Source organism: Rhamphochromis sp. 'chilingali' (assembly GCF_963969265.1).
Source record: "Rhamphochromis sp. 'chilingali' genome assembly, chromosome: 1".
NCBI lineage: Eukaryota > Metazoa > Chordata > Actinopteri > Cichliformes > Cichlidae > Rhamphochromis > Rhamphochromis sp. 'chilingali'.
In genome coordinates this window covers 58,058,304-58,083,345 of record NC_137929.1, presented here as the reverse complement: position 1 = coordinate 58,083,345, position 25,042 = coordinate 58,058,304, and the positions used below count along the sequence as shown (strand labels likewise).

At 41.9% G+C, this 25,042-nt stretch overlaps 1 protein-coding gene and 1 long non-coding RNA gene across 2 annotated transcripts; both read right to left on the bottom strand.

Annotated features, from left to right (window-relative positions):
- Positions 1–408: 408 nt before the first annotated feature.
- On the bottom strand, positions 409–2,701 carry LOC308402881. Its single transcript, XR_013972822.1, has 3 exons — positions 1,434–2,701; positions 1,172–1,307; positions 409–594 (listed from the first exon to the last, which is right to left on the bottom strand). It is a non-coding gene; the product is annotated as an uncharacterized lncRNA (long non-coding RNA).
- Positions 2,702–3,696: 995 nt separating this feature from the next.
- On the bottom strand, positions 3,697–23,228 carry LOC308409274 (Fc receptor-like protein 1; the record flags this gene model as incomplete). Its single annotated transcript, XM_080901892.1, has 6 exons — positions 22,918–23,228; positions 22,625–22,690; positions 4,471–4,506; positions 4,085–4,348; positions 3,760–4,005; positions 3,697–3,728 (listed from the first exon to the last, which is right to left on the bottom strand). The coding sequence occupies exons 1-6, from the start codon at positions 22,952–22,954 to the stop codon at positions 3,697–3,699; spliced, it is 681 nt and encodes a 226-aa protein (XP_080758018.1). The 5' UTR covers positions 22,955–23,228.
- Positions 23,229–25,042: the final 1,814 nt, after the last annotated feature.

The following is a 25,042-nucleotide window of genomic DNA, read 5'->3' as shown; positions in this document are numbered from 1 at the left end:
CCATGGTGGAGCTCTCTGGAGTTAGGACAACTCCCATTTCCTCTTCATTTAGTGCATGGTGTAACATTGTTTGAAGTGGAATTACTTTGGATCCAGACACTCGCTTTTCCTCTGACAGCTCAGTGGTGGCATCATTAAATGGGGAGAGTATTTTGAGACATTCTGCCATAAGCTTCACTTCAACACTTCACCCGTTGCCTACTGGTGGTGGTCAGAGGGCCCGGTGGCGCCAGTGTCCGGCAGCCTCACCTCTGTCAGTGCGCCCCAGGGTGACTGTGGCTACAATGTAGCTGCCATCACCAGTGTGTAAATGTGTGTGTGAATGGGTGAATGACTGAATGTGTAAAGCGCTTTGGGATCCTTAGGGACTAGTAAAGCACTATACAAATACAGGCCATTTACCATAAGCTCATACTGTTCAGAGGATAGTGGGCAAATATCAGTGTGCAGGCCAGCTAACGATGCTCCAATAGGTTCCCTGAGCTCATGAACACATTGAAGCATTTGGAATGTGCTGTTCCAACGTGTATCCAACTCTTGAATTAACTTCAGTGCAGGTTGGCCCATTTCCTCCTGCACCTCTGTCAGCCTCTCCTAAGAAAACAGCCAACACAAACTGATTAATTCAAGCTGTGTTACTACAGCAGCACCTTAGAGCAGCAATGAAATAATGGAACAAACATTAGCAGTTATACTGCTACTTGATCAAGAGCTTTTTGACCATTAGATTCAATGGTCAAAAAGATTCGCCACACAATTACTGTGACGCAAACTAAGCTCCTTAGCACAAGCACCCATGTTTGCTGCTCCATCATGTAACTTTGTCTGTAATGCCCCACTCTGACATGAGCACTTCTGTTACTTTTGACAAATTGACAGCAGTATGTGCTTGAGGGAAGTGCTGAACACCTAACACTACAGAATGCAATGCAGTGTTAGAATCGATGAAATGGCAGGTGACGGCTAGGTAAGCCTCTGTGTTAATGGAGGTCCACATATCAGATGTCAAACTAACTGCAGAAACCTTGGCCACAGTCAGTTTTTCTTTTTGTTTGGACTCTTTGTATCTTTGGTCCACCATAGCTTTTAAAGCCTAAACAAAAGAAAGTACAGTACTTAATATGGAAATAAAGACAAAATGGAAACATGCTTCATATTTTAAGATACACACCTGCCTTGTGGGGAGAACATAGTTAGGGTTCAAAGCTTTAACAAGCTTCCTAAACCCACTGTCCTCCACAATAGTGAAGGGCTGGGAATCCTCTATCACCATGTTGACCAAGGCCTCATCCACATCATTCCTCTCCCTTGATAAAAAAAAAAGAAAGAAAAGAAATTACAGATATCAGTAATTACAACCCAAATATAAGTGAATGACATGGGGAATATAAATGTATCAAATGACTGTATCCTTAAAACCTAAAAAAACTCACCTGAGCTTGGTCCACCTTGGTTAGTCTCCTTGTTCTCATGCAGGGCTCTGCAATGCCTCAGCATAGATGAGGTGTTGTTGCTGTATCCAAGTTCTTTAGAGCACAGCAAACACTTCACCTTTTAATAAACCAAAAGACAGAAATACGATTATAGGATCTGTGGTGTCGTTTATTTATATTATGGTGCTTATCATTTGTGATATTTATTACAGTGTGTATACCTTATTAGGAGAGATGAGATCGAAATGTTGCCAGACCGGGGAAAAAAATTTTTTTCCTTGCTGGTTCCATCGAGAGAGGAAATGCTCAAGTAACTATGTAGCACGTACGTAATCCAATTCCACAACATGATGTGATGGGGAATCAGCTGTGTTTTGCTGCGATTTTATTTGGAATCTGGCGCAAACCGGCAAACCAGTTCCTGAATCAGTCACGTGGTACGGACTGCCCGCGAGGCCTCGAATGTCACTGCATACGTAATGAAAGCAAGCGTCGATACACGCTTCAGAAAAACGCCCCCGAGATTACCCAACACAGGCTTTAAAGCTTCGACACACAGGACACATCACTAGTTCGTTGTTCAGTCTGCAATCCCAGAATAAAGCCGAGGGTTTTGAGTTCACCTGTGCCTCATCCCCCAACCCCAGGGTGGGTTGGGGGATGGGTGTTCATACTGGAGTGCAAAATTACAATCAAGATGGACAAGAAAAGTTCAAAGTTCAAAAGTTCACCTGTGCCTCCGTGAGTCCCGCTCTTGGGTCCACCTTTCCAGCCTGCCTTCACACTGGCATGACACCATCCAGTTCCAGCAGGAGGATTATTATCATTCTGGAAATTCACTGAATGTAAACTGGTAAAAAGTTCTGAATGTTATTTTGACAAAGATTGAAACAGTGCTGCTAGTATAGCTACATATTATACTGCACAACTGAAAAACCTGCAAAATAAATCATGAATGCATTGTGTCAAAGTTGCCAAATTCCAGACTGTCAGAGATTATCAATAGATGCAGCTAATCTATTAGTATGCGAAGCCTATGTGATATTCGTCCTCACTAACTAAACCTATGGTATAGGATTAAGAAATCTTACATGACCTCCTTGAGTTATCGTGCTCATAAAGTTGGGCATCCTGACTACCTGGTGGGCTGACAACTATATCCCAAGCTTTTCAGGCTGAGTGGTTAGAATTCAAAGTAAATAACTGATGTCAAATTAAAATCAGGCTCTGAAGTGAGTTTGTCTGATTGTGTTAAAGTCTAACATCTCTTTCTCCTTGTGTTTCTTCGTTACTTTCTCTGGTTGTATCTCTGGTGGGAGGAACCAAGACACAAGGAGGAGGAAGGAAAAACTAAAAAAAAAAACAACAGTGGAAAGGATAGAAAATAAAGCATCATAGACGACAGGAAGTAAGATGCTCAGCATGTGTGTGGTTTTTGTGATTAAAAAGCTGTTAAAGTGGAAGCTTGGCATCCCATTCATGTTACTCTGGATCATAAACTGTTTAAATATAAATGAATGAATCAAACTTAGATTCTCCACAGTTTTGGGGAGGGTCAGAATAAAAGTGATGTATTTAGATTTCTTTTTTTCTAAGATGAAAAGCCATGTATAAGGTATAAGTGTTTTGGGTTCAAGCTAAGCAGACTCAAGGAGTTATTCCTCATTCTTTAACAAAGATGAAAGTGGACAATACATATTTTAGAAGGAATGTTTCACGAATTTTAATCATGTTTAACACATTAGTTTAAGCTCAGTGAGTCTGTTTTATATTTCCTCTGAATATCAACATGAACTCTCAACACACAGCGCATTAAAAATGATCTCTGCTTCTTCTCATTGGCTGTTGTTGACTTCAACTTTTTCTGTCACTGTACATGATGTCATCATCTCCAACTTCTCCCCTGTCAGATAAAAAGAACCAAAATAAACAACAAAATAATTCACTGTTTCATAATCATAGTGTGGGAATGTGTTTAAATGATTTATGAATATCACATTAAAATAATTCACATAATTTCACTCTGAGAAACAAAACCTTAAAGAGAAACGGCTCAGTCTCACCTTCAGATTTCCTTTTAACTTGTCGTCTCACCAGCAGAACCAGTAACACCAGTAGAACCAAAACACAGACTGATTTAAGAAATGACACAGTGATAACAAGAGAGAAGAGTGATGGAGAGACACAGGTGGAACCAGGAGGAGGTGTGGATGTAGGTGGAGGTGTGGTGGTGTGTTCCCCTAAAATAAAGCAAACACAGTCATTAAGTTGTCGTCACATTGTGCATGTTGAAAGCTGCAGAAACACAGACAGGTGAGTGTGTCACCTGTGACAGTGATCCAGCTGGATGGAGACTCTCCATGACCGCTGATGTCACACTTGTAGAGGCCTTCATCAGACCTGGAAACATGCTGGATGGTCATGTGACCTGTAGGCTGCTTCCTGATGAGGGAGCCATCTTTATAGAAAGCAGCTGGGAGGTTGGAGGGAGTGGTCTTTGTTTTACAGAGCAGAGTGACGTCATCTCCCTCCATCACAGGGAGGACAGGACTCTGCAGGATCACTGATCCACCTCAACACAGAGACAAACTACAGCATTTCATCCATTTACACACAGCTTCATCAACACTAACTCCACACACTCAGCTTACCAGTGACTGTCAGGTTAACCATGTTACTGATGGGACCCTCTCTGGACTCACACCAGTAAACTCCACTGTCCCATGTAAAGAAATCAGTGATGTCACAGGAAGAACTATTCTTTTTTCCCCAGTCGACCCCACACAGAGTCCTGTTTTCCATGTTTGTGTTTCTCCTCAGAGTCCATCCAGCAGAGCTGTCGTCCTCCTCACAGCTCAAAGACACAAAGTCTCCTTCAAAGAACTGAGAGCTGCTGGGACTCACAGTCAGACGAGCTGTGAGGGTTACAATGAAAAACTGATGATCTGTTGTACTTTACATTGTGAAACATGAACACAATCAGGTCATATCAGTGAACATTTATCAGGTTTAAACTGAACAGAAGAAGGTTACTGACCTTGGTTTGTTGTGCAGCTCAGCACTGAGATCAGAACTAAAGAGGAAAGGTTGGTTTGAGTTTTCACAAACAAATTTATTCTGCATCAATTAGTCAGTCAATCAAGTGATGAGTCATATTTTCTTCTGTACTGCTGTGTCTGATAAAGAGAAGAGATTCTGTGGTGTAAGTTTTGATTACAAAGTCTGCTGCATGCCTCATGTCAAAATGTGAAACTTGTGATTTGTGAAATGTGATGACTGCAGTCAGACATAAATCACATCCACAGACTTAAACACAGAACACTGATAGAAATAAACTCTACATAAAACATGTTTCATTTTCAGGATAATATGAAACCTTTAACTTTAATTATTTCTATAACAATGTGTCAGAGATCAGTGATTATAGTGTTACGTTTACCTTTGTGTAGAAAGAACAGTGTAACATACAGTTTGGGTACAGATTATTATTTTGATATTAATGTATTATTAGTGGATGCTGCTGATGTTATCTGTAGACATTTAATTTGTTCTGCTTTTGAGCAAAATCAAGCAGAACTTAACACTGTTATCTTAATCTGGGGAGTTTTTGGATTGTTGTTAAACAAGCAAGGTTTTTCATTTTTGTTAATATCGTTCTACTTTGTTTTTATCCTTAAGACTTGTTGTATGTACTCTTGAAAAGACATCACAAGTAACAGCATTTTTGAAATCACTAAAAGGCTGAATTCAGTTTTTCACATCCTGTTTTTTTTTGTTTTTTGTGTAAAATGCGCAAACTTCTCTTTACAGCTGAAATTGGTCTTCTTCTTTTTTTAAACTTGCTTTCAATTCTGTTTCACTGTTTATGTCATTTTCTTTCATCTGTCATCAATCAGCAACCGAAAAGTCTGTAAAAATAAATTATAATTATAATTTAAAGAGGTCTTTTGCTTACAGAGCAGACATTGCAGAGATGTTTCCTTCATCGTTCCTCTCAGTGATGTGATGTTTTCTCATTTACAGTGTTGGTTGGAAAAAGAAAATTAATCCCCGCCCTCTTGCTCGGTGTGCCTTTTTTGTTTTTGTTTCTTTTCTGATATAGATGGGTGGATTTTTACAAAAGAATTTAGTAGTTTCACAAGAAAGTAAAAAGAAGTTAAAAAACCAGACTGTCCCCCAAAGAAAAAAAAGAAAAAGTATCTCCAAACCAGCTATTCCAGCACGTTTTCATGACCAAACCATGTTTTGAAATTAAGCGACTTCTAGCGCTTATGCACAAAAGGACATGCAGTAGCGGTTTTTGATACGGGCGACATGGGCGGTTGCCCGGGCCGGCATCACGGGCATCGGCAAAAAAAATAAATAAATAAATAAATTGCTCGTACTAATGCTGCCCCGATGTCATGCCAGCGCATACTGAGGATGGCATCTAATAACCAACTCGCAAAATAAAACAAAATAAAAACAAACCAAGCAAACACGAAAACCCCAGACATCGTGATACAGACTTATAATTTGCACCGATGGTTTTTTCGAAATTCTATACGCGAAAAGTGAGCGCGAGAGCCCTCGGTGCGCCTGCTCGCTGCTGAAGTCGAAGTAAACTTTATTGTCATCTCCGCTACATACAGTCCAGTATATAGAGAGACGAGAGGACGAGGCTCCAGTTACAGCAGTGCAAGTAAACAAACAATAAATATAAGAAGAGTAAGAAAATAAATATACACTTTAGGACTCGGGGTAAAGGGATCAATAACAATTTAAAATTTATAATTTACAGTTTGATGATTTAAAGTCTCACACACAACACATCGAAAGGGGAGGGGCTGCTTCCAAATAGAACACATTTCATTCATCATGTTGTAAATCCAAGCCCATTATGTATTCATGATGTGAATCCTGGGTTGTACGAAATCCCAGAAATAAACTCTAGACAAAGTGAATCTGTGAACTAAGGTGTAGGTGTGTTAGATCATGTTGTGGTGATTCTCGGGTTGGGGGGTGGGTGTTCATACTGGAGTGCAAAATTACAACCAAGATGGACAAGAAAAGTTCAAAGCCATCAGTTGCTCAGTTTAGAAAAAAGAGAAAAGAGGATTTGGAGAAATGAGCAACAGACAGCGCACACAGTCGTTTAGGATACACACACCTAAGCCAAGCCTACTCATATTAGTAAATATGCATACACATAGTCAGACTCAGGGAGCATCTCGCCACACATTTTTTCTCTCTCTCCTTCTCTTTATTAATGAACAAGTGACGTATTCTCTCCACCTGTCTAAGCGACGCACACAGCATACATCCCTAGTTATACACAAACATCTATGGGTACACTGAGGTTCATTACATGGAATATAAATGGAGCTGGCTCCAGAGAAAAGAGGTTAAAAATATTTAACCAACTCAAAAAACTACAGGCAGATGTTGTCCTTTTACAAGAGACCCACAGACCTCTTAGAGGTTCGAATGAACTTAAAACACCTGAGTTTCCCAATGTGTTCTCAGCTTGTTATAATTCTAGACAAAGGGGAGCAGCAATTTTAATACATAAAAATATTAATTTCACAGTACTCGATACAGTTATAGATCCAGAGGGCAGATTCTTAATCATTAAACTATCTATACGTGATAAAAAGCTATGTATTGCAAGTGTATATGGTCCAAATGTTGATGATCCCTCATTCTTTCACGGTTTTTTCAGTGCACTCTCTGAACACTTAGATGGCACACTTGTTCTTGGAGGCGACCTCAACCTTGGACTAAATGAAGACATGGATAGGCTCAACACAACAGGAACTCAGCGTAATTGGCAGTCCACAAATATAATCAAACAGTATATGAGCGACTTTGGTCTTTGCGATGCATGGCGCTCTCTTCACCCCACCAGTAAGGAATATACTTTTTTCTCACATGTCCATCACTCTTACTCTCGTCTGGATTATTTTTTGGTCAGCAGCTCACTGCTGAACGACATTTCAGACACTGAGATTCATCCTATAGCTGTCAGCGATCATGGTCCTGTATCTTTAACACTAATGCACAAGAATAATACTACGCCAAGAAAAAACTGGAGATTTAATATATCACTACTTAAAGATGAAGACTTTATTAAATATTTTAAAAAAGAGTGGACTTCATATTTAGACTATAATGACACTCCCGAAACATCAGCTTCTGTTCTACGGGAAGCAGGGAAAGCTGTGATGAGAGGTAAAATAATTTCTTTCTCATCACATAAAAAGAAAAAAGAAAACAAAAATATTCAGGAATTAGAAAAAAACATCAAATCACTAGAAGAAGTCTACGTGTCCCACCAAGATCAGGAAACATTGAACAAAATACGCAAAACAAAACTAGAATTAAATGAGATAATTAATAAAAAAACAAAATTCTTAGTACAAAGACTACGCCTACAAAATTATGAACATGGTAATAAATCCGGTCAATTTCTAGCAAACCAGCTAAAAATAAATAAAGAAAAAACAACTATATGTGCTGTTCAAGATTTATCTGGGAACACAATATATGAACCGATACAAATAAACAACATTTTCAGGGATTTCTATAAAACGTTGTATTCACCACAAATAAACCCATCTAAAAAAGAAATTGATCAGTTTTTGGACAACATAACTCTTCCAAAATTATTAGACACTCAAGCAATGGCACTGGATTCACCACTGACACCAGGTGAACTCCAGGAAGCCCTGTTAAGTATGCCCAATAATAAGGCTCCAGGTCCAGATGGCTTTCCTGCAGAATTCTACAAAGAATTCTGGTCGACTCTAGCACCAGTTTTCTACAGAACGTTGTTGGAAATCAAAGAAAAGGGCAGACTTCCATCAAATATGAATTCTGCAAACATCAATCTCCTGCTAAAACCAGGCAAAGACCCTGTATATCCCTCAAGCTATCGTCCAATATCCCTTATAAATGTAGACCTTAAAATAATCTGCAAAGCTCTCTCAAAGAGACTGGAGAAAATAACCCCCCTCTTAATTCATCCTGACCAAACTGGTTTCATAAAAGGTAGGCACTCATCAACAAATACACGTAGATTACTTAATTTGATAGACTACTCATACAGTAAAAACCTAGAAACTACAATATTCTCTTTAGACGCAGAAAAAGCATTTGACAGGGTTAACTGGAAATTTCTATTTGCAACTTTACACAAATTTGGTTTTGGATCCTCTTTCATCAACTGGTTAAAAATATTATATAATTCCCCAACAGCTTGTGTCAGAACAAATGACCAGACATCCTCCAGCTTCTGTCTCTTGAGGGGCACCAGGCAGGGATGCCCACTCTCCCCTTCACTGTTTGCAATTTTTATTGAACCACTAGCAGCAGCAATTAGACAGAATTCAGTAATTAAGGGCATAAAATGCAAGAACGTGGAACATAAAATCACCCTTTATGCGGATGATGTGTTACTCTTTCTCCAAAATTCACAAACCAATATCTCTGGGGTGATTGAATTGATAAACTCTTTTGCAAGAATATCAGATTACTCAATTAACTGGTCAAAATCTACAGTCCTACCGATTAATTGCTCCCTCCATAATTCCTCTTCTACACCACTGCAATCGGGAAATATAAAATATTTAGGTATTAATGTTTCTCCCAAGCTTGCAGATCTAACTAAATTAAATCATATCCCACTTTTAAAGAAGGTAGAAGATGATCTGGCTAGGTGGAAATGTCTACCCATATCACTCATGGGAAGGGTTGCCGCTATAAAAATGATGGTCTTACCAAAAATAAATTATTTATTCTCAATGATTCCAACTAAACCGCCACAAGATTGGTTCAGATCTCTAGATTCATGTATGTCGAAATTCCTTTGGAAAAATAAACCCCCACGTATAAGCTTAAAAACACTACAAAAGACCAAGGATAGAGGAGGATTAGAACTACCTAACTTTCAGCACTACTTCTTAGCCAACAGGCTTCAGTTTATCTCAGGATGGCTAAAACATACCCTCTTAGATGAACCTTGGCTAGATGTAGAACAAGCACTTTGCAATAATCTAGAGATCTCAGACCTACCATTTATCAGCTCAAACATCCAACGACATGAATGCTTTAAAAGCATCAACATCAGCTCTTCTCTGACAGCATGGTGGGAGTTTCTAAAATTGACGGCGTCTTCATTAATCCCATGCAAACGTACACCTATCTGGAACAACCCTGACATATTACAAAACAATAATATGATAAACTTTTCAGATTGGAGTGGTAAAGGAATCAAATATTTAGAACATATACTAGAAGGAACAGAATTTATTTCATTTGACGGACTAGTTACACAATATGGGATCAACAAGAAAAGATTTTTAGAATATCAACAAATTAAATCCATAGTAAAAAAGAAATTTAAACTGGGTCAAGTTGAACTACAAACACCACCAAGTGTGGTTCAATTTCTTACTCTTAAAACCCCCAAATTACTTTCCAAAATATACAGAATGCTTTCTAAAACAGATGAATCAATATCACTTCCTATTGCAAAATGGGAAGCGGATTTATCAGTTAACTTAGACCTAAACTTCTGGTCTCAGATTTGCTTAAAAACCTTTCATCTAATTAGAAATCCCAGTCTTCAATTAATTCAATACAAAATATTACATAGAGTGCACTATACAGGTCATCGGATGTTCAAGATGGGCTTTACGTCTACCAACAACTGCTCACACTGCCAAACCAATTCACCGGACAATTATATCCACGCTCTTTGGTTCTGTCCACCAGTTCAGAAGTTTTGGCGCGAGATATGTGAAGACTTATCAAAGTGTCTGAAATGTAACATTCCAACTTCCCCCTTAGTGTGTTTGTTGGGCAGCTTAGATAATGGTAAAATGGTAAATGGCCTGCATTTGTATAGCGCTTTACTCAGTCCCTAAGAACCCCAAAGCGCTTTACACTACATTCAGTCATTCACCCATTCACACACTGGCGACGGCAAGCTACATTGTAGCCACAGACAGAGGCGCACTGACAGAGACTGACAGAGAGATTCTTCAGAAAAGAATATCGCCCATATGGTTTTCACTGCCCTATGCATAGCCAAGAAAACAGTCCTCATGAACTGGAAAAATAAAAATAATCTTAATTCTAACCAATATAGAAATTATCTATTAGATTACATTAGTCTTGATACAGCCTCTGCTACCACATCAGATCAATTGCTCTGGGCTCCTTTGATCAGCTCCATCACCTAGTGGGGGTGGGGGGGTCATAGTTTGGTCCCGCCTTCACTGTTGTGATTGGTGTGGGGGTAGGGACAGGCCTAGGGCGTCGGGGGGTTCCCCGGAGGCATCTTCCTTGGGGCGCTCAACCCGGGGTAGCGGTCATGTCCGGTTAGGGGCTCTGTTGGCTCTCAGGTGACTGTTTCCTCGTGGCTGCGTGCAGCGGGGCTAGGGGAGGGTCTGTGCTGACGGACGTGGGTTACTGACCTGGTAGCTGGCTGCCCCTGGGTGGGTCCGGGATGGGCGTGAGGTTCTGGGGGCGCTCCGTCTCTGGGCTGGGGCCCTGGCCGGGCCTCGGGGGCTTGGGTCCTGGTTGGTGTGTTGCCGGGGTTGTGGGCGGGCGGGTGCATGGGGGCCCAGCCCTGGCACGGGGTGCCGCCGGTGCATCGAGCCACCTGGGGGGCTCTTCAACTGGTGGGGGAGATTGTCACATCTTGCAGGAGCTTTCCTCTCTTCAGGAACTCTCTCTGCAGGAAGGGGAGATATAGGAGAGGTGGAGGAAGATCTCAGCCTGGGCGTCTATTGTCTTATGTAGTCTGGAAGATGAGTGGATGGTGGGGTGGGTGCAGTTTTCTCTGTGGTAGGGTTGGGTGGACTGTCCCGGGCTCTGTGGGGACGGGAGGCGCTGCTGCACTGGTCCCCGGTCTGGATGGGCCTGGGCCCCCTTTCCCTGGCGGGTCGCGGAGTATGGGGGTGCCTACTGGGGTCAGCGGGGGAGCTGGCCCCAGGGAGGGGTCACTTGCCCCTCCCTTCCTTCCCTCCCCATCTCCAGCTGCCTCCCTCTTCCCGCTCCACCACAACCACCCACACATGCAGGGCTTTGGAGTAGGGGTATGTCACCAGGGTGCAGAGGAGGCTACCCCCCCCCCCCCCCCCCCCCCCCCTCTGTCTCCTTCTGGCTGCCTCTGCCTCAATTTTATCCCACAACTTAGACATTCACATTACTCACACTCTCATTACACATACATATAGGATCTTGGGGGTGGGCACGATACACAGAATCCAAGTTACCATCAGGGTGTACACCTCACCCCTGGCGTCGTTGCCCACCTCTCAATTTTAAATACACGTAGACATTGAGGGCTAGCAGGAGGGACTATGCGCTTACCTGCTGCTCTCTGGCAGGTAGCTCCATGCCCTCCTGGGTTTTAAATGCACCTTAGAACACACATGCATCAACACTACAATGAGCGGGTGGAGGGAGGTTTGGAGTCTTCTCTCACCCCCATTCTCTGCGACCTGCTGGAGCGGGGGGGCTAGGAGGAGGAGTTGGCCGTCCGACTGCGGTCTGGAGTGTGGGGCCTCCCTGCTGCTGCAGAGTCGGGGCGGTCTACCTCTCCCCACCGCAGGGAAAAGGGTAACACCACCTGGGTCTGGGTGCAGTTCCCCCCTCCAGGGGCAAGGGTACCTAGACCCGGTTCGTAGAGTACGCTTGGGGAGTGTGATCGTGTGTACAGCGTCTCTTTATGTCTGTCTCCACGTTGGTTGAGTGTGGAGTAAGTGCATATGAGAGCATGAGGGTGGGAATGGATGTTTGTATTTGTGTGTGCCTGTATGTCTGTGTCTATATGTCAGGTTGGGTATCAGACGCCACCTCTCTGGGGACATCTCAGGCCCTCCAAGGTTTGGAGGCCTATCTCCCCCCACCACCACTTCCCCTGCCAGTGGCGGACTCCCTCAGACATCGGTGCGTTGGTGGTTCTTTGTGTCTGGGGATGGGCGTCCAGGTACACGCCGGCTCACTCCTTGGCGGCCGCTTATCGGGGCCTGGAGCCTGGGGCTCGCTCGGGCCATTTCGGAGGTGGGGTGCCCCCGGCCTCTCGGCCTGGGGCTCGGTCACTCAGGCACAGCTGGCTGCCGGCAGAGCTCACGGGCGCGTCACTGCAACTCCCCCTGGCTTCTGCTCCGCGGCTGCCCCTCTGTTAGTCTTCCTTGGTCTCTTGTGTTCTGGGGGCCTCTGGATGTCTGGAGTTTTGATCTCCTCCATACCTGCTTCATGCCCTGGAGGACGGGGCTGTGGCCCCCCCACACCCTCTAGCAGATCATTACATGAAGGAACCTTTTAAAAAAACAAGCGCGTCCATGCTTACAGGTGTACACACGGGTGATCACACCCACAAACTACACCCCTTTTGGCTCCTACCTCAAAGCACACTGTGTTCTGTCGATCTTATGTGCTGCACAATAATGTTTAATATTTAGTATTTACTGTTATATTCACATATATCATTGTGATGTTGTTTATTCTATTACTCCTGTTCTCTTCTGCTTGTTTTCTTTTTTCTTTCTCAACAGGTAATCCAGGTGATCGATATATGCATTTTTTTTTCCTTTTTCCTTTTTTTTTTCTTTTTTTTTTCCCTGCCCATTCTGTTGGTTTTTGTTTTTTGCCCTTCTCCCCCGTCCCTCTTCTCAGCTGTTTCTCTTTCCCTCTTTCTTTCTCTCCTTCTTTCTCCAGACAAGTCTGTCCCGTATACAGCAAGTGAAAATAAAATAAACAATAAAAGTTGAATCAAATGGACCATTATGGCAAGGCTGGGATGGTCAATTTGGTAAAGTAAATCCGTTGGGCATCTTTCTTTGCCTTTAGACAATAATTCTGATGGCAAAAGAGCCAAACGGGACAGGCCAAAAAAAAAAAAAAAAAAAAAAAAAAAAGAAATGAGCAAAAGATACAGGTAAGCAGATGTGTCATTGGATAATGGCAGGTCATCCTGAAACAATCAGAATCAGAATACTTTATTTGTCATGTTCCAGAGTCTGTGGACTCCGTGTTTATGTTTAAGTTTATTATTATTCTGTGGACTTGTTTATTTTGGGGTTCATTTTATGATTATCCTCTGTTTTCCGTGTGTCATTGTGAGGTTGTTCGTTTTCCTCGCCATAGTCACGGTCACTAGGGGCGCCAGAGGGAGCGTTCGCCCAGGGCACCAAACAGGCTAGGACTGCCACTGATGACAGCTGGGCGCACTAGTAACATTCAGTGGAATAATTTGATACTCAAGAATAAAAATTGTTGATGTGTCCTCAGACCGCAGTGTCTCTATAGAGTGGCTCTATAGAGCTCATAGAGCTATAGAGCTCATTTTTAGGATTTCTTTTTTATTATTGTAATTTAGTGAAATAACAATAATAAAAAATTATGTTTAATCTTAGCTCATGAAACTGTTTTTTTTTAAGAAAACAAGAACAAAAACACTCACTGTATCCATAGTGACATTATAGCCACTCCAAAATGTCTGAATGGTTTATGTTCTTATCCTTAAACAGCTGAAAATATTTAGAAATGAACGCTGTTAAAAAATGTGAAATTTTCTTAAACTCAGTTTAATATATATATATATATATATATATATATATATATATATATATATATATATATATATATATATATATATATATATAGTGCCAAATCACAACAAAACTCACCTACCTTAGAAACTAACAACAGTCAGATAAGCCATGAATGAGCAAGCACTAGTTACTTGTATTAGTAAATATCCAAGACAAAGTTGTTGTGAAGAAAGCGCCATCTCTCGGTGATACTCTACAATTGGAGAGGGGACTCCCAGCAACTCACCATTTTTAATATTTTACAATCTTGAAAATAGCTACGCTTTGCTATAATTACTGTTTTGCACACTCTTGGCATTCTCTCGGTGAGTCACCGGAAATGGTTTTCCAACAGTCCTGAAGGAGTTCCCAGAGATGTTGAGCACTTGCTGGCCCTGTTGCCTTCACTCTGTGGGGTTTATGTCAGGTGACTTTGGAGGACAGGCCATCTGGTGAAGCACTCCATCGCTCTCCTTCTTGGTCAAATAGCCCTCACACACCCTGGAGGTGTGTTTGGGGTCATTGTCCTGTTGGAATAAAAAAATGATGGTCCGACTAAACACAAACTGGATGGGACAACATGTCGCTGCAGGATGCTGTGGTAGACATGCTGGCTCTGTGTACCTTCAATTTTGAATAAATCCCCAACAGTGTCACCAACAAAGCACCCCCACATCATACCTCCTCCTTCATGCTTCATGGTGGGAACAATGCATGTAGAGAGCATCCTTTCAGCTTTTTGCATCGCATAAATACATGGCAGGTGGAACCAAAGATCCCAAATTTGCATTCATCAGATCAAAGCACAGATTTCCACTGGTCTAATGTCCATTCCTTGTGTTTTCTGGACCAAACAAATCTCTTCTGCCTGTTGCTTTTCTTAGTAGTGATTTCTTAGCAGCTATTTGACCATAAAGGCCTGATTCACACAGTCTCCTCTGAACAGCTGATGTAGAGATATGTCTGCTACTGGAACTCTGTGTGACATTTATCTGTGCTCTAATCTGAGTTGCTGTTAATGAAACGGTTCTCCCTCTGAAAACGCTACGTCCAGATGAACAGAATCAACCTTTTGGGAACACAACTGATGATCCCAACCCCATTAAGATGGCAAGAAATTCCACCAATGAACCCTGACAAGGCACACCTGTGACGGGAAAGCCATTTCAGGTGACTACATCATCAAACTCATTGAGAGCAGACCAAGGGTGTGCAGTGCTGTCAACAAAGCAAAGGGTGGCTACTTTGAGGAAAAGTGATGTAAAACATCAAATGTTTTTATTTGTTGTTGTGCTTAAAAATGTTGGATCTTTTCTGCAGGGGTTTTGGTTTCAAAAGGCTTATTTGTTTTGTTTTTTTCTGTTAAATACTTTACTCTCACTCACCATGAAAAACAGAAATATGTGTATGATAAGGGAACATGTAGAAACAACAATAGTGGAATCGTACAAAGCTCAGATGTCTTCCAGTAACCATTCAATAAAAAGGAAAGTGAAAGAGTTCCATTTACTAACGTTTTGTTTATTATGAAGCTACAAGTGGGGCTTTTTATTGTTTCTGTTTCTCACACAACGTTAAAGTTGTTTAGTTAGTTAGAATGATGGTCACAAAAATGATGGAAAAATAATTATATACACACATTGTGCATATGTGTTAGGCTTAACAACAAAGAGACCATGGTTTACATGCACATGCAAACGGTTTGTTCTATATTTCATTTTTTTTTTTTTTTTTTTTTTAACTCCGGAAAAATCCTTCCGGAGTTAAAAAAAAAAAAAAAAAAAAATTGGGTTTTGGTTAAATTTAGAAAAAGTTGTTTAGGTTAAAACAAATTTCTTAACAACAGTCACATTGTTCACTGACAAACAACAAGTTTGGATCCCACTCAGGTCAAGGTACGCAAAGGAAACCTTAAATGTAAATGAGCCATGACGGCAGTTTTGGTAGAGCTGCACTAAATGACATACCGGGAAAGAGAGCAGCCTGAAACCATTTATGACAGAAATGTAAACATATACCAACACAAATCTTAAGCTTTTATTCAGGGTAAAAGAGCACTGAAAGAAAAATTATTCTTTTTTTTTTTTAATTTGTTAAAGTTTTCTCACTAAATACAGCACACCAATAACATTTAAAAATATTTTTAGTAACTTTCCAGAGATGAAGTCTGTACTCCAGACCATTCCTGTTGTAAGATGCCTTAGCAAACGAATAAAGCTAAGAAAACCACCTTTGTGTTCCAAGATCCCTTCATTAAACTGAGTCAACTGTGTGCATTTTTTAGCATTTAATGCAAAATGTTTTATTAAAAATTTAATTCAAAATAATACAACAAAATTAGAGTAGAAAAGGTAATTCATGGATTTTAGGATAATTTAGTATTATTTAGTATTTCTTTTGCTTTAAAGAATGACATCCCTGCTCAGACACCACTTCTGAGTTCTGCCAATTCTGAGTGTTTGAAAGAACTTCTTGTCATGTCGTGTCTTGTCCGGCTTTCTCAGCCTCATAAATATTCGGTGGGGCTGAACAAGACAGAAGGTAAAAGGAAAACAGGAAATGTTCAATCCCCTCTTAATTCTTCTTTTCAGAGAGTATAAGCAGGATACAGCAGATAAGATTGGCAATGCAGACCTTAATCACAAATTTTGCTTCTGGAAAACGACGTGCCTACATGGTTATTATTGTGATTTTTATCACCACAATTTTGTTTAGCAGTAACTTTGAATGCACTTGCAGATCACAAGTGCTTGACTGCAGCAAAAAATCTGGTAAATGCCCCAGATTTTTTTGTTCTTGTTCTTGTTCTTTTCTCAGCAGAAAACCAGCAATAAAAGCAGGAAACATCTGCTTTCATTGCTCAGCTGGACTTTGCTCTCTGCCTGTTTCTGTTATTTTTAATTTTAATTCCTCAGTATGACTCACAGTGAAGCTGTGAAGAAACAATCCCTCCCTATGAGTTCTGTTCATACTGTTTGTTTAACTGTGTGTCTGACTCATTACAGACTGGATGAGTCGAAACTGGATTTTTATGATTGGGGCTCTGTTCCAAAAAGCAGGTGTAGTGAAAAGTCTGAGTTTATTAACCATTAAATGAAGGAAACTCAGTGATTTCCACAAAGAGAGACAAAGCCTACTTGCACTGACACCTCATAGCTCCCCATACTGAGTGCTCAAACTATCAAATGCATATCTGTTTCCAGCCTGTCAGCATAAAGCAAGTATTTTCTTAAATTTATTCATTAATCTCAGTGTCTTTTTGGCCGTCATGTCTGCAGCCTGACAGGCACTCAAAGAAAGCTGGACTTCATTGAGATACCAGCTATTTGCTCTACGGGCATTTATGTATTAAAAACAGTCCTCACTAGTGTTATAACCTCAGGATAAAAATGCTCGGAAACTCAAGTGCCAGTTTTAGGACGTTTACTGACCACTTTTAGAAACAACCACAGCTAGTCGCACACATACAGGAAACTGTCCCAACACATAACATTCCGGCAGGGAGAACCCTGAAAAACCTCTGAAGGTTCCAGGGTGCAACGCCCCCAAACATACATTAACAACAACACTGTCTATAACACTTCCCCCCCTTAAGCAAAACCCCACAACATAGCAATTATGCATAAGTATGAAAAGAGAGGGAGAATTCAACACCACATTATTTTAAGAATTCAGTCTATCAAGGGGCTTGTGCTGCCTCTTTGACCTTCTCAGTCCTGCTGCTGGGTTCTCCAGGCTAGGAGCCTGCTGAGCTCCTGTGGCCGGGTTCGGCTCAGGTGACTTAGATTGCTCCACCAGCCTTTCTGATGATACTGAAGAACCAATCCTGATCTCAGGGGCTGCTGACACGACTTCCCCTTCGGGTGAACCACTGTGAGGCCTCACAATGTCCACAGCCCTGTCTCCACCATGTGCGTGCGAACCACTCTGAGCCCTGTTCTCAGCTCCATCCATGCGGGCTCTCACATGATCCTTGTGCCTGCGAACTTGTCTGCCATCCAACAACTCCACCACAAAAGATACTGGCCCTGAACTGTGGTGAATGACGCCAGGCAGCCACCGTGAGCCCACCCGTAAAGTTTTTGATATACACACAGTCTCCCTGCTTGAAAACACAGCCTCTGGCATGTAGATCATGTCTCACCTTCTGCCCACCTTGTGACTGGGTGGCGAAGAAGGTCCAGATGAGATCTAGGCTTCCTCCCCATCAGCAACTCTGCTGGGGACAAGCCTGTGGTTGTATGAGGCGTGATGCGATACTGAAACAGGAAACGGCAGAGCCTCTTTTCTATGGAAAGACCTGGCATTTTTTTTTAGACCGTCTTTCAGTGTCTCCACGGCGCGCTCTGCTAAGCCATTGGAGGCAGGGTGGTAGGGTGCTGTGCGGATATGTCAGATCCCATTCTCTCTCTCCATAAATTCTTGGAAAACCCCACTTGTGAACGTGGGCCCATTGTCCGTGACCACTGCCTCAGGTAATCCATGTGTTGCAAAGATTCTCCGGAGTGTGTCTGTGACGACTGGGGCTGTGATGGTCGGTATTATGTGGACATCCAGCCATTTTGAATGCGCATCCACCAACACCAGGAACATGTGGCCCAAAAAGGGGCCGGCAAAATCTAGATGAAGCCTGGACCATGGACGGCCAGGCCACTCCCATGGGTGGAGTGGGGCAGGTGGTGGCATTTTTTGGTTTGACTGACATTGAGAACAGGCTTTTACCTTGTCTTCCAAGGCACTGTCCATTCCCGGCCACCACACGAATGACCTTGCCAGACTTTTCATTCGCGAAATTCCTGGATAAGCCTCATGCAACACTTCAATGATCTGTGACCGACCTAGAGGCGGAACAATGACTCGGGAACCCCACAGGATGCAGCCATCTTGAACACTGAGCTCCTGGTGACGCTTGGCATACGGTTTGAGCTGATCCTGCTCCACTGTTGCTGGCCAGCCCTGCAACAGCCACTGTTTAACCTGAGATAACTCTGGATCCCGTTCAGTCCATGCTTTGATGTTTTTAGCACAGACCGGAGAGTTCGCTAACCTGTCCAGCAAAAACACCGTTTCTGGGGGCAAGTTCGACTGGTCGGGGACCTCAAGGGAGGGGGAGGCGGCTGAAAGCATCTGCATTCGCATTTTCAGGTCCCGCCTTATAAACAATGCGATACTGGTATGCCGACAGTGTTAATGCCCAGCGCTGAACCCGGGCTGAACCCATGGGTGGGATGCCTTTTGTTTCACTAAAGAGACTCAGGAGGGGCTTATGGTCTGTAACAACAGTAAATGGACGGCCATACAGGTACTGATGAAATCGTTTCACAGCAAAGACTATTGCTAAGCCTTCCTTCTCAAGCTGTGAATAGCCCTTTTCTGCTGCTGTGAGCGTATGTGACGCATATCCGACCGGTTTCTCTTCCCCCTCTTCCATGCGATGGGAAAGAACAGCTCCTATGCCATACGGGGAGGCATCACAGGACAGGACCACCTCCTTCTCCGGATCAAAATGCACCAGGAGCGGTGCCGATTGTAACAGTTCTTTTACCTGTCTGAAGGCCTTCTCCTGTGCTTGGGCCCACCTCCACTGACTGTCTTTGTGCAGTAGCCCATACAGGGGAGCAAGCATGCTGGAGAGGTCAGGCAAAAACTTCCCATAGTAGTTCACTAAGCCCAAGAATGATCTTAGTTCAGCTACATTCTTTGGACTCGGGGCTTCTTTTACTGCACTCACTTTCTCTTCCAGTGGGGACAGGCCCTGTGCAGAGATGCGATGACCCAGGTATGTCACGCTAGGGGATTCGAAAACACACTTACTGCGCTTCAAACGCAACCCAGCTTCTGAGAGCTTCTTCAACACCTGCTCAAGGTTACGCATATGCTCCTCTTCTGTTTTACCTGTAACTAAAATGTCATCCAAGTAAACAGCAACACCAAGAATGTTTTGCAGAAGATTGTCCACGGTGCGCTGAAAGATAGCCGGACTGGATGCAACGCCAAACACCAGGCGGTTGTACTTGAACAGCCCCTTGTGTGTGTTTATTGTCACATATTTTTTTGATTCCTCATCCAGCAGCAACTGCTGGTAAGCATGACTCATATCCAACTTTGTGAATGTCCGACCACCCGCCAATGTGGCAAACAGGTCATCCACTCGAGGCAGAGGGTAGGCGTCGAGCTGAGAGGCTTGGTTTACTGTCAGTTTGTAATCACCGCATATACGCACCCCTCCGTCCTCCTTCAACACTGGTACAATCGGGGCTGCCCAGTCCGAGAACTCTCTTGGCTCAATGACCCCTATCTGTTGTAGTCTCTCCAACTCTTCTTCCACCTTGGCCTTCATGGCGTATGGTACAGTGCGTAGTTTGAAAAAGCGTAGCTGGGCAAAAGGGTCCATACACAGCTTCACAGTGGTGCCCCGGAGAGTGCCCAATTCATTCTTGAACACATCTGCATACTTTCCCAGTAACTCTGCTATTACCGTTACATACCTGATTTCCCTCCAGTTCAGGCGGATTTTCTGCAGAAGGTCACGACCCAGCAGACTAGGCCCCTCCCCTTTCACCACCAGTAGTGTTGCTGCAGCTTCTTGACCCTGATATGCTGCATGCACCTCTATAGCACCAAGCAGGGGAATGCATTCACCCGTGTACTGTCTCAGGCTTATCTCAGTCGCTTGGAGAGCTGGTGCCCCGCCCGAGTGCCACAAGCTGTGGTAGGTGGCTTGGCTGATCACCGAAGCTGAAGCCCTTGTATCCACCTCCATTTGTAGCTCTTTCCCATTTACCTGGATAGTGGCATAGATGGGCTCCGCACAGCACTTATTAAAGTCAACCAGATTAAACATGTTGAAAACACACTCATCCTCCTCAGGCACCATGCCCTGCAGGTGATGCGTGTTTAGTTTGTGTTTTGTCTCCCATTCCTTCTTTGATTTCTCCTTAGTGCCCCTGCATTTCTTGGCTAAGTGCCCCTTTTTCTTGCAGTTATGGCCAGAGGCGGAGCCAGACATTTGAAACACCCGGGGCTTAGCCCTAAAGGGTAGTATGCATGTGGTATTTTTATTTTTTTTATTTTTTTTTTTTTTGGGGGGGGGGTTAGAAATGACTGAAAGATTAATAGGCTCTGTTTTGAGTTTTGTTCAAAAAAGAATGACTTCATATAGGGAAAAATATATATCACATGTGCAGGACATCTTAAACTAGTTTTTTAATTAAGCAGCAAGGCAGAACAAAGTCGGGGCTGTATCAAGACACAGGGACTAAACCCCAATTCAACCAGACCAAGAACTGATCCGGAATTAAAACAGGACTACAACAGTTCAAAATCAGGACTACTGAGGACTTAACCAAGACAGAACCAGAATCAGAACTAGATGATAGTAGCACTAAAAATCATCATAGACCTGCACTACACTTATTTTTTAATTCCACCAAAGTACAATATTTAGATTGAGAAAAGTTTATATAATTATTTATCCTTGTTGTGCGAACAAGCCTGCATAACTTAATAAATATAGAATTTGAAAAATAGCAAACCTAAAAAGAAACACTAGGTACGAGATACATGAGGACCTATGATACGGTGATACTTTTGGCAAATGACCATTTGACTAACATGTGTGTCTCACCTGCTCTTGTTCATCTCTGTTCTGTCCTCATTCTCCATCTCCCTCTCTGTTCCTCTCTCTCCCTCTTTGTGCTGACAATCATCAAATATACAGTTGAAACCACATATTTATGTACTGTTCAGATCAAAACACAAACACTTTTTAATTGTAACATCAAATCGGACTAAATGTTTATTTTTTTAGATTGATAAATATAAAAAACATATTTGTTAACTTTGAGAGTAAAGAGAGAAACTATCTGTATTTCTTAATTGCAAATGGCACCAAATTGTATTCAACATTGAGCCACACTTATGGAGCTCCACAGTTCTTTTCCTGGTGTTTTGGTTGACATCTCTTGATTTTCCCATTTCAAAAAAACAGGCTCTGTGTTTTGCCTTATATGCATCCACAGCTGTGCCACCAGTTTACTCACATGGACTCTACTAACCTATCAGAAGCTTCTTCAGCTCAGAATGGAATCGTCTGGAGTTTTCTTACTAATTAACAATAAACTTAATGTATATGTACTCCTAAATTTGATGAAAGTGATGATAAATAGACAGCTCTGTCTCTCTTTATTCTGACATTTAGCTAATTCAAAAGATATTTCAATATTTATCTAAAACAAAAGTTTACTCTAAATTGATGTTGTACAGTAAAAATGTTTTATGTTTTCTCCCTAAAGTGTAAATATCTGGTTACAAATGTGAATATCCCACAGATGCGGACTACAGCTTTCTTGGCTGCTGCCTCAAAGCACACTGTGCGCTGTCTATCTTGCGTGCTGCACAATATCGTTTATTATTTAGTAACTATTGATATCTATGACTAGCTAGTTTATTGTGATGGTGCTTTTTTTTTATTTTATTATTATGTTGCTCTTTGTTGTTTGCTGTCTCCCCTGTTTTTTTTGTTTTTCTTTCTCTCCATACAGGTGACCCAGGAGTTTTTTTGTTTTTTTTTTTTGTTTGTTTTTTCTCTCTTCCCCCGCTTCTCACCGTCTCTTCTCCCCTTTGGTTTTCTTTCTTCCTCTCCCCCTCTTTCTTTCATTCTTTCCCCCTGTCCTATTAAAAAAAAAAAAAAAAAAAAAGGATGACAAAGGATGAACTGAAGCTCCGCCATCACGTGATGTCACATGCTGCTGTTTCTGATGTCACTTCCAAAAAAAACCAAAAAAAACCAAAAAAAAACAAACAAATGTGAATATCCTGCTGTGTACTGAAATCCCTCTTGTTTTGCATAGAAATATACTGAACAACATACAAAGCATAATATATAAAATAACATTTACCTGAGTTTTTTCTTTGAAAGAAGCCTCTAATGTCCATTCTTATATTTCAGTACATAACTGAAACCGATTTAGTCGGGGAGGGTAAGAACTGAAAATATGAAATAAACACACGTAAGCTAAGACTCTAAAAAAATAGCATTTGTTCGGCTTTTCATTTCGCCATTTGTTGATTCACTTGAAGAGCGAGTAACGTAATATTGGTCAAGTGATCAGTTTGACATCAATCTTTCGTGATGCACCGTCATATTTACATTATTTGTACGGTATGAATGATTTTCTTTGGTAACTGGTCAAACTTAAGCTCTCCTTAGTATGGCTGGCTCCGTTTCTCCAACAGCGCACACAGGCAGCAGCTGCCCCGCCCCCTCGCTCGGATCATACCAATATCAGGGGGGATTCACGCACAGTCGTAAATTCCCACAGTGTGCACTATGTGCTTCGAATATTGTGTGTACTTTTTGTTTTATACAGTTGTCAGCCAGACATCTAACTATGAAAAAATTACACTCCAAAAGACCCCGGGCTTCTGACAAAACAACCCGGGCTTAAGCCCAGTAAGCCACCCCCACGCTCCGCCCCTGGTTTCAGCTAATAAAACTTTATATAATAAAGCTGTTTTGAGTTAACATCCTGCCTACGGGCCTGCATTTGGATCCTTTCCTTCCTGCACTACACAGTCGATTCATGACATGAAGTGAGTGGGCATTGTAAGCAAAGCACACAGTTTAACAAAAAAAAAAACTATTTTTCAAACTTAATTTGTCAAAATGATTTCCACTTTAACAGAGAGAGATAAACTGTATGTGTGTATGTGTGTGCGCGCATCTGTGTGTGTGTCTTTCACACCTATCTCGTCGATGAAGATGATTGTTGGGCCCAGTTTGGAGGCCAGTGAGAACACAGCAGCAGTCAGTTTCTGGGACTCTCCGTACCATTTATCTGTCAGCGTGCTCGGCTTCAAGTTGATGAAAGCAAAGCCCGCCTCTTTTGCTGTTGCCTTGGCGATGAGTGTTTTACCACATCCTGGGGGTCCATACAGCAGCACACCTGTGTGAAGACAGTGGGATTTTGTATTATTTTGCCGATTGCTAGAAATCAAACTACCATGAAAGTAACAGCTTGTTGCTCGCCTACGGACTCAAATGTCCCATCGATGGCAATAGCTCATCTCTCTCACACACACTGTGGACACATAGGGCTGGGTATCAGCTCTGATTTCTATGACTGATTTGATTTCGATTCACAAGGTCCCGATTTATCCCATTTCCTGATTCAGTTTGATTAGATTCAATTCATTTCAGGTTGACTCAGACAGTGAGAGATATTATAATTCTGATCATTTATTAGTACATATCAGAATCAGAATACTTTATTAATCCCTAAGGAAAATATGTGGGTTGCCGTTGCTCCAAGACAGTAACAGACTAGACTATTTAACAATAAGTTACAGATACAGATTTAAGAAATATCTTTTTTTTATATATATAAGAACAAAGCTGGCACTTGTGAGTTTTCATCAGGGGTGTGAGAATCACAGCAGAAGCCTTTGTGTCAAAGTAACTGAGGATAAAACACAGATAAACATGAAATTATGTTCATCCACCTCCTTCTCCCTGGTGTCCTAGACCTCCTTCTCCTTCTCCTCAACCTCTTCCTTTGCATGTCTTTGGATCCATTGTTTCAAACCTGAATGAGCTGACTTTGGCCCTTTTGTCCATCAAAGTTTCTGATTGGTGTGTGATACATTTTGACTTCGTAATTGTGTAGTAACTGAGCTAAAGCTGTGCTGATTTGAGTTAACATTACTGACTGCTTTCTAAGTGACAACATGGTGTCAGCACTGACAAATGTACGAATTTGTGTGTAGAGTTTTACAGTAACAGTTCACCATATCTGACTCATGTGGTAAAGCAGCAGCATAGTGTTTATAGTTCAGGGAAATGGCTGTGCTTTTTGGGAAGTGGCATTAAGGTTTTGAAATTTGGGTTCACAAGATTGGTTGTAGTGTTTAAGCAATTGAGAAAAACGTTATTATTATTATTATTATTATTATTATTATTATTATTATTATTATTATTATTATTATTATGTTTTTGTTGTTTTTAATAGTTTTCTTTTTTCCCTC